The following is an 11,103-nucleotide window of genomic DNA, read 5'->3' as shown; positions in this document are numbered from 1 at the left end:
AAACAGTGGAAATCGACTTGAGGGATCACACAGGGAAAAAACTGCCATTCATGTTTGGAACGTCGTACGTGAAACTTCATTTTAGGAGAGTGCAGCAGCAACAGCAGCAATAATGATAATCAATCTGAATGATCCCTATTTGGCATACTACCGACGGCAACAATTACAACAGACTGGCGGTGCTATCGATCGAGTATTTCACGGTGCACCATATCAGCGAGGACATGGAATCGGTAGTTTTCTGGGCGGTATGATTCGCACTATCGCGCCACTGATCAAGTCCGGAGCAAAATCGGTGGGACAAGAAGCGTTAAGATCCAGTGTTGGATTCCTAACCGATCTGGCAGGTGGTAAAATTACAGATCCAAAATCAGCCGCCAACTTACGACTTAGAGAGTTTACTGGATCGTTGAAACGTAAAGCTGACGAACAGATAGAACGTATTATGCTTAATGGCGGCGGAGGCGGCGACATTGGCGCGAGGAAACGACGCGTAACGCGTAAGAATAACGCGAAACGCGCAATGCGTGGCCGTGGCAGAAAGCCTGTTACACCACAGTCGTTGGCTAAACTTCTTAGGGTGCGGACGTCTACATCAAGAAGAAGAAGAAGAGTTGGAGGAGTGAAACACAAGAGACTAGTAGGGAGGATACGACGACGAGGAGGAGTAGAGCCAAGGAAGAAGGTGACTTTGCCGAAGAAACGTACTCGTCGCAGTAAAAATTCGAAGTCTATTGATATTTTTAGTTAGTTAAAGAAGGAGGAGAAAAAAAATGTCGTTCCTACATCAAAAATCATGTGAGTGTGTCAAAACCGAGCTGGATTTATTCTCCTTACCACCTACGCAGACGAGTATTGAAAGTGGCAAATGGGTCCAGTACAAACCAATATCCACATTGACCGATGATGCGCCAATAGAGTTTGTAGTTCCGGGTAATGGTGATGAATACACTGACCTTTCACAAACAATGATACAATTGACCGCGTCTATTGTTAAATCTAACGGAACTGCGGTCACTACTGACGAAGAGGCGAAAACAGTTGGGCCGGTCAATAACTGGTTACACTCACTATTCAGTCAAGTTGATATGTTTATGAATCAAAAACTTGTTACTCCCCAAAACAACACATACGCATATCGAGCGTATGTTGAAACGTTAATGAACTATGGATACGATGCTAGAAAATCACATCTAACATGCAGTCTTTGGTACACTGACGATGGAATTGACATGAACGATTGTGCGGAAGAAAATGAAGGACTCAAAGCGAGACGGGAACTAACTAATAAAAGCCGTGAGATTGATATGCTCGGACATTTGCATGTGGATATTTGCAATCAGAATAAGTTCATGCTAAATGGCGTAGAGTTGAGATTTAAATTTATTCGATCAAAAGATGCTTTCTCCATTATGGCCAGTGCTGGTGAATTCAAGGTACATATTGTCGATATTAGTCTCTGGATTCGAAGATGCAAAATAAGTCCCACCGCACTGTTGGCGCACAGTAAAACACTCCAGACTGGTACGGCAAAATATCCAATCACACGAGTGGAGCTGAAAACATTCACACTACCCTCTGGAATACGTAACAAGACTTTGGACAATATGTTTCTCGGCCAAGTGCCGAAACGCGTCATAGTGGGAATGGTTACGAACGCCGCATACAATGGAGATTTTAAAAAGAATCCCTACAACTTCGAACATTTTAAAACAAACTTCTTTTGTCTATATGTTGACGGAGAACAAGTTCCATCAAAACCGTTACAGCCCCACTTTGAAAAATCAAAGGATAAATATGTTATGGCATATCATTCGATGTTCTCTGGTTCTGGTGTACATTTTAGCGATGCCGGCACTGTTATCAGTAGGGAAGATTTTGGTCAAGGATACTGCCTGATGGCATTCGACCTAACACCAGATTTATCTGCAAGTGACACTACACATTGGAATCTGGTGCGTAACGGTAGTGTTCGAATGGAACTCGGATTCGACGACGCGCTTACCGAAACTGTCAACTGTTTGGTTTATGCCGAGTTTGACAATGTTATCGAGATTGATCGACAGCGCAATGTAATTGTGGACTTTGGCGGTTAATCGATCAGTCTTCAATAAACATTCGTTTGAGATGGACCGTTTACGCAGAGCATTCAAGAAATTGAATATATCATCACCCATCATTGTGGACATTCAATGTTTCAAGGACAATCAAAATGAATATACACTGAAGGAAGTTTGCGTCTTGGAAGCCGACACCGGCGTACTACTTATGCATCATATTGCTAAACCACCTTACGATCGATCAGAGTTATCAGATGAAAAACTGAGGGAAAGCTACTGGCTCACAAAACACTGCCACGGACTACGATGGGAGTTCGGTGATATTGCGTACTACGAACTTTTTAACAAATTGACTGATTGTATATCAAAAAGACCGACGGTTTATGTCAAGGGATTGGAAAAGAAAGAATATTTAAAGCGTCATCATGTGATGGACTTTGTTACTACCAATGTAATCGATATCGGTGCAATTGGTTGCGAATCAATCACTTCAATCAATAATTTAATGTCAACAAACGTTTTACGATGTCGAAATCACAAGTCTACAAACAGTCGATGTGCGCTCACCAACTGTGTCGCAATACGTGGTTGGTTGCATTTGACAACAAATTTGGACGAATGTCTGGATACCAGCGGAGATGCGAGATCCTACTACTGTTCTTGTTTTAGCACCTCTACCAGTACAACAAAAACAGCATCTACTGCTACTATTGGTTATGATACTGTAGAATGAACACGCTACAGATTGAAAAATATCTAGCCACACTTCCTGTGCGCAATGTTGGAGTCTACGCTGCTGACAGAATCCCACGACGCATCTCACCACACACTGCAATAATTGTAAACACTGATCCACACAATGAAGGTGGGACTCACTGGGTGGCTTTCTATTTGAATCGAGAGGGGATGCTTGAATATTTTGATAGTTACGGCCAACCGCCATACTTACCACTATATCAAACATTCCTGCGACACAACGCTCATCATTACCTGTACAATCCATACCGACTTCAAGGTGATACGTCTTCAGTCTGCGCCCACTACTGTTTGGTTTTCCTGTATTGCAGCACACACTTCAGTATGAAGATGATGGATTTTGTTCAACTCTTTGATGAACACACTACTGATCGTAATGATAGAATCGTCAAAAGACTCTTTACTCAAATGTATCACAAGACAAACTAATCACTGTACTGTTGTAAATTATATATATTTTTAAATATATATATTTTTTTATTACCAATAAACTTTTTCCTTTTGTCAAACAATATTTTCAGTTGTTATACTTTATTACCTGTGTTCATCATCATTATTATCATATTTTTAGTTTAAAGCGCATAGACTCTGATTATTTAAATGTGAAAACAAAATGATTTTTTCCCCTTTATTATTAAAATATTTCTGTTCAGAGTCTATGAATGCTGTTCAAAGTCTAATATTATACTATGAATGATAGGAAAATAATTACAATCAGAATTTGTGAAATAAATATATCTGTTTATTAACTAAAATACTATTTACAAATATATGCATACTTTTGAGGAGTCAGTGACTAGAAATATTTACACGTGACTTTGAAGTGGAAAAAATTAAAGAATTTATTTATCAAAACATCTTTGAATTGTATTCAAAATCTAATACTAATGAAGACTGTTCAATAAATAACTCTACCTAATATCACACTCATGCGGACCTTGGTCTACTAATCAATAATAATATATCAGTTATGATGGGGACAGAGGTTGTGGCGCAATTGGAGAGTATCGTATCCACTAAAGGGTCAGTGGCAGTAGTTAAGGTCCCTCAAGTATCTGTGGTACCCTTAATGGTGGTATTGCATAGTGTCCCCAAGGTAGCGTGTTGATACCATCTTCTGGCATTACGTATCGTTTGTCGTCAAACGGTGCCAGTGAGCGCTTCTTCACCACAACAGTGTATAAAATGTGGTGACGGCTTTGAAAACGTTGATTGTCTGTACTTTTAGTAGTTTTATTGTACAGACAATTCAAATAATCTTCTATGGTGAGATCACGCTTCACTACTGCTCTATTTACCCCTTTTGCTCTCTTCACAGGCGGCGGTATACAGTTGGCACCATCTCCGTTGTCTCCTTCAGGCGCACACGTTAAGATGCTATACGTGAAACAATACAGCTTCGACATCAGACCAATGAACATTTTAATGGCCACACCGGCAGCTTCGTCCTTAAACTTCCCCAGAACTCTAGCGTTTCCTCCGTCGTAACAAATGTGGTTCCGGGGATAGTTACTGGTGTCAAAGTCGTCCAAATGTTCTAACATGTCGCGGTATACGTTCTTAGTACGTATTGAATAATGGCAGCCATCGGTGTCCATGTAAATCATCGATATTCTATCGATTCCATACCTATCTACCATGTCATAATGGAAACCATACATCCACCTCTTACTGTGGTCCAGAATGCACATCCCTGCGTAGACGGGTTTGCTCAGTACTACCCGCACTTTTGACATATTCAGTATGGCAAGATTCTCATTTAACCAAATACGATCATTGAAATTAGCTTTTGCTACATACTTTGTATATGTTTTGCGGGATGATGCAATCTTTAAATCTTGATGTTTGCGCACATTCTGAAGACTCATACCGTAGACAGCGTTTACCATAAGTTTAAACATTTCTACCTCAAATTTATTTACAGCACGCTGTCTAAGTTCGGTATTCATAGTCACGTACGGTTTCAACCATGCCGACTGTTTAAAACGAATCACTCTGTGGATTCGAGTTACACGTAATCCATTCTCTATAGCTTGTTGTAGGTAGCGATAGTGAATTACATATTCCCTCTTATCCATCAGTGTGGCCATTAGTTTCTTCGATTTTCCTGCTCCACTATTGATAATTTCCTCCAACGAGTATGGGAGTTGGTTAATCGGCGCTTTGCATATCTCGGGACAGAATGGTAAATCCCTGTGTCGATCGTGCAGTGCTGGATCTCTGGGGTATTCTAGATCTACTTCCAGCACATATCCATATTCACCATCTGTTGGAATTCTTCCAATGTCCAAGTCGTCACATTCCTGACGTGATAACCACTCAAACTCGGAATGAGGGAGCAGTTCCGACATTGCCCACCCATAAAGGTTGTTTGCGTCATAATACATTATAAATGTATCGTCATCTCTTTCATCGCAATATTCACTTGATGCTGCTGCGTTCTGACCGTCTCGGTCATTGCCAATTGTTTCCATTCTGGTAAACTTATTGTTGGCAACAACGTGTCTAGTAACGCATTGGGTCAGTCCACCTCGAATACCCTTCTCAAAAAACAGATACATATCAATATCTTGTAGGGTATCAAGGATAACATCTGTCTTGAACATCATTACGTCCCAAGCATATGATGGTAGTGTCAAATAACGCGCTGGGTCCAATCCGTAATGTGTTAGACACATCTCTCGGAATCCCTCGAACACATCTGCTAATAGCAATACGTCAGTCGCCAAATAGATATCAGCATACTGTCCGAGGGTCGTACAGTCAAATTTCTCCCATACTCGCTGCGCATGCTCGTAATCCGCATCACTCACTCCTTCTCCAAATACACACTTTGGTGGAAGGACATCTTCTTCGAGCACCTCCATCGATGAAATGTACTCATACGGAAATACCCCTTTCCTCCTAAGCAGATCAAACTGTTCTTGATTGGGGTAGCGTGACTTTGTAATTTTTAATTTATCGGCCGGCAGGATTGATGCTAATGTCCCTAATGCTTTTGACATTAACCTATAGGAATCAACAAATTGTAGTTTGAGACCACCTTGCCGACCTGCTCCCGGATATTTAAATCGTTTGGAGAATGTGATATACTTTTCCTCCGTATTTGCGAGTACATTTATATTTCCTTTATCAACGGATAGCTCTCTGATGATAAAGTGAGCATCGTAATTGGATAAATTGTGGAGATAAATGTTGATAGTGTCCTGTTCCTTGTGGCGGATATTACAGGAACGGTGTGATGCTCCTCTGTAAGTATAGGGAGGAGAGTGTTCGTGATCTCTAACACGGGGGTCGAGTATTGTGAATTCTCGCTTGCATATGTAGCATACTGTTTGCTCGCGGAAAGAATCCTCTTCCACCTGTGTTAACCGTGGAGGGTCATTCGGCAGACGTTGCCCATACACTATATCACCAATCTTCTGTACGTCATCCCGTATCGATTTGATAAAGTGTTGGGCGGCATCTTCACCTCTGTACAAACGCAATTTGGAGAACGTCAAAGCTGTGTGATCATTGTCATCAGTATCACCATCACTTACATTTCTATTATCATCTCGAATGTAATAGGCGTATGCATATGGTACATGGACATTTCTGGCATTGTGCATTTCACCAGGTCGGTCTCGACGTGCTCCTCTTGCTAATGCGGGATCCCATACTGGCGGTGGAACAGTTGGCGGAGGATCGATTGTTTGTTCAGGCTCAAGAGGTACGAGTGCGCATTCAAAGTCAGCGTATATGGTGAATCGACTTCGTTGAGTGCGTTCGAAATTTTTAAAATGTATTGTTTTGTCTTCCGCAAGATCAGTTCTTAACGGAGCATTGTTAAAACAATATCGCTGATGCTCCAAAAGACGTTCCTCTCCTCTAAGACCTAACTTCGTTGGCCGATTATCGAAGTGTGCAAAACAGCGCTTACATATGTAAAGGCGATGTTCTCCTAGAGTCAGCTGGGATGAAACCAATCTCGTAAAGCTCTTGATCCAAACGTAGTGGGTAGTGACGTCGTTTGTTATAAGGAGTAGGTCAAAGTGATTGGCCAACTCACGATCTGCGACACGAAGAGGGTAGACAATGTGTTTGTCCGGGTCCATGAAATGATTCTTTTTCTTCTTATCCAGACCATACACATTAACACTAACACCTGGATTATTGCGCTCAAACGTGCGGATTTGGTTAAGACTTACAGGGAATATTAAGTCATTAAAGTTTAAATTTGCCCTTTCTCTAATTTCTGCTGTGAACATGTTAGGTGTTAGTTGACATTGACGATTATCAAAATATTTGGAAAGTATTGAATATTCAAAACAACGTTCATCCGCATCGTTTAGCACATTAACCGTTGCTTTTTTAATGGCGATATCATGCGGCAGTTGAATGAAAGAACTGCCTTTGAGCGGGCTATAGACATTTACACGGATTTGCATGTCCAAAACCCTTATAAAGCTCCAGCCAGATCCTTTCATTTCACATGTTTCCTTTTCTAATAATACATTTTGAATAAACTCTTGCACTAATTCGTCAATGTGAGACGATTGAAAAAAAGGCACATTTTTAGTTTTGAAAGATCGCCTGCATGTATCACCATGAACATTTACAAATTCACATTCTACAAATATATTACACTTAATAGCATGAGTGTGATTTAAAATAGTCCGCATGAGTGTGATTACCTTATCTCGAATGTCATTGAGGAACTCCAGCAGTGAGACGGTGTTTTCGGCAGGCTCGGATAAACAATAGGTTTTAAGTCGACCTTTGAACGCCGTCTCAATCTCCTCGAACCCTTGTGGAGCCAAATTGTCAGGAATTTCGTTCTGGTCATTAACATCATCCTCGTCACTAGTCGACTGAGGTGATGACAGACTGATGGATGGTGGGGCGGGTGAGGGCTCTACGATGTTGCTGGGCTCTGGCTGATTGATTAGTATCTCAAATCCGTTACCCCTGCAGCTGAAGCGAGTGTGTCTCCGTAATTTATCCTTCCTGGAGAATGTTCTCCCGCAACCGTCACATGTGTTGTCTGTATAAAAAGAAAATATATATATATTAATCCTAAAAATTCGGTGTGAGTAGTACTTAAACTTAAGCAAGATCCTTAAAGTTTATCTCAATTTATTAAATTACAGAGTTGTTGTTATTTCAGCGATTGAATTTTTATTGTTTTTAATAAAAATAAGTTTCGTAAACTATAAAATATTTGTTTTGATATTGTTTTTACGTTTAAACCTAATTAACAACAACCGAGCATAGCCAGGGGTATAACCAACCCCACTGTACTTTCTAGTAAACAGAAAATAATAGTATACTAACACTTAATGAAAAAAATATTTTTACTTTAAACAAAAGAGTGTAATAATAAGGAATATACTATATACTATATTGTTTTGTTATTGTACAAGGAAAGTGACAAAAGATAAATATATTTTTCATATTTTGACTGTGAAATAGTAAAACGTATTGGTTTTGAAATAAAATGAAATATGATATATTGTTTTGTTATAGTACAAGGAAAGTGACAAAAAGATAAATATATATTTCATATTTTTACTGTGAAATAGTTGGTATTGAAATAAAATTAATGAATAAAGTATGTAATTACTACTAGTATTTTAACAATAGAGTTCAAAGATAATTCAATACTCTATTGCTATCATACTAAAGGTTATGTATCGAATTATATTGAATTAAAACGATTGTACAGTTTATTGGTGATTTTATTATTTAAAACGTACCTATAAGGTGTGGTACAGTGGGTTGGGTTATCATCGGACAGTCTGGGGCAGTCGATGGTCCTGGTCTTGGAATGTAGTCGGGGGCAGTCGATGGTCCTGGTCTTGGAATGTAGTCGGGGGCAGTCGATGGTCCTGGTCTTGGAATGTAGTCGGGGGCAGTCGATGGTCCTGGTCTTGGATTGAAGTCGGGGGCGCTGGATGGTACAAGCTGATTAGTTGTGACGGTAGTAGTAGTAACCATGTTCTGTCTAAACGCAGGATTCTCCGGTTGTGGTGGTTGTTGGCGATGTACGCTCAGCATATGACGTTTCAAATCGTCACTTCGTCCAAACGATGACCCGCAGACAGAACAGGCTACAGTTGTGCCGTGATGTACGACTCTAGTATGACGCATCAAATTGTCCTTCCGCGTAAATACCTTGTCGCAGAGTGCACAAGTGAGACTACGACGCACGGTGTTAATATTCATCATCATCTGAAACCCAAAACAAATAATTTTAAACTACATACTAAAAACCTTTGATGCAATATTTTAATGTTTTTTTTTTTTTTCAAGCGAGAGAAATATTTTTAATATCATACACTTGAGGTAATGAATCTAATTAGTTTTTTTTTTATGTCAATCAATTCATATCAATTCACTACGATCAGAGCACTTCTGTTTAGTCAATTTCTTTTTGTAATATTGTTAATTTATTGGTTTTGAAATAAAATGAAATATGATATATTGTTTTGTTATAGTACAAGGAAAGTGACAAAAAGATAAATATATATTTCATATTTTTACTGTGAAATAGTTGGTATTGAAATAAAATTAATGAATAAAGTATGTAATTACTACTAGTATTTTAACAATAGAGTTCAAAGATAATTCAATACTCTATTGCTATCATACTAAAGGATAAATATATTGAAAGATAAAAATAAGTTTCGTAAACTATAAAATATTTGTTGTATTATGTACAACTATTAAAATTAATAAAATCTAAACTTTTTAATCCAAGTGCGATATTAAGTTATATATTTATCTCTTCTTCTTCCTAGTAAATTTAATTACCTGGAGTAATTCTAGTCACTTCTTTTTTACATTTGTTTAAATATGAAATACATAACAATAAATATAGATATAGTATACATAATGATATGTACTTACATTTTATGATTGAGAGTTTAAACCAAAATCTCGATACTGCTATGCACCTATCGACTGTAGAAGTGGGTTGGTGATTAGTCCGTCCGCACTACACGACTAATGGAAGCAGAATGATGTTTTAATGTAGGGCTGGGATTTGTTATTTGGAAGGAAGGGGATGAGAGGGGGATGATGGGGATGAGGGGGAGGGGATGAGAGCGGAGATCTCTCATCTTGGCGTCATTTCTCGTCCTACACTCCAGCAAACATCACGATGTCCTTTGGAAGTGATATTAATGACGAGCAGTTAATCGAGGCTTCTATCTCGGCGGAGGCTGAAGACAATGTCATCAAAGATATTGGTGAGATGACTCTAATCGAAGCCTGCATCGAGATTGAAGTACGATGGGAACAGTCGCTAATGAAGACAATGAGTATGTCGCAGTTGATGTCTGCAATGACTGATGTGGCCTTTGAATGGGAATTACGGACATATTGCGACACTCACACACAGGACACAGTACGGATGGCGTTGCAGCGATATGTAAACCTGGACGCAGAAATAAGAAGCCGAGGACTCCAATAGATTTAGTATTAGTAGAATTAAGTTAAATATAATATATTAAATGCTTGACTTCCTGGTTCCTCAATAATGTAAATTAATAAAAAAAAAGAAAAAAAAACAAAAAAAAAAACAAACAAACAAACTAATAATTAGAACTATTCCATACTGTCTCAGCTTAGCTAAGACAGTGATGTAATAGTGTCTGCGATGAACCCTCTCTGTTGAGTCCAACGCACCCGCGTGTCTAGACGTCATAAATTATGTTGAAACATGTGGTGAGGGTGACGAAGGGAGAGCTTGTGGAGGTTCCCTTTCAATCTTTGTGAGAAGATCACAACGCTGGAGGGGAGGAGTATCCCCCGCCTGGGATTAGTGTGTGGGAAGCAACATCACGATGATTTCTCAAGATGTAAAGAATAATTACACTTAAAAAATTAAGGAAGGGGAGGAGTACCCTCTGCCACCTACAACATGTGTATTAATTGGTAATTACACATTGTCGAATAAAAAAAAAAAACTAATTGCAATTATTTATAAAAAATTGTAATAACTCATTACAAAAAAAAACTAAATGAAATTACTCATTACAAAAAAAAAAGAAAGAAAAAACTAATTGTAAATACTTAAAAAAAAAACTAATTGTAAATACTCATTAAAAAAAAAACTAATTGTAAATACTCATTAAAAAAACGAAAAAAAAAACTCATTACACAAAAAAAAAACTCATTACACAAAAAAAAAACTCATTACACAAAAAAAAAAAAAACTCATTACACAAAAAAAAAACTAATTGTAATTACTCATTGTAATTACTAATTACCTCCGGTCCCACTCCGCCCTATATGGTACCGG

The 11,103-nt window shown here is 38.6% G+C and overlaps 1 protein-coding gene across 1 annotated transcript; it reads left to right on the top strand.

Moving 5' to 3' along the window:
- The first annotated feature begins 773 nt into the window (after positions 1–773).
- Positions 774–2,096, top strand: LOC129003300 (uncharacterized protein F54H12.2-like). Its single transcript, XM_054431593.1, has one exon. It carries the CDS (start codon positions 774–776, stop codon positions 2,094–2,096), a length of 1,323 nt encoding a protein of 440 aa, XP_054287568.1.
- The last annotated feature ends 9,007 nt before the right edge of the window (positions 2,097–11,103 follow it).

The sequence above is a fragment of the Macrosteles quadrilineatus genome, unplaced genomic scaffold (genome assembly GCF_028750875.1).
Source record: "Macrosteles quadrilineatus isolate MER2022 unplaced genomic scaffold, UCM_ALF_1.0 Scaffold_9__3_contigs__length_116548681, whole genome shotgun sequence".
Taxonomy (NCBI): Eukaryota; Metazoa; Arthropoda; class Insecta; order Hemiptera; family Cicadellidae; genus Macrosteles; species Macrosteles quadrilineatus.
This window is presented reverse-complemented; position numbering and strand designations above follow the sequence as displayed.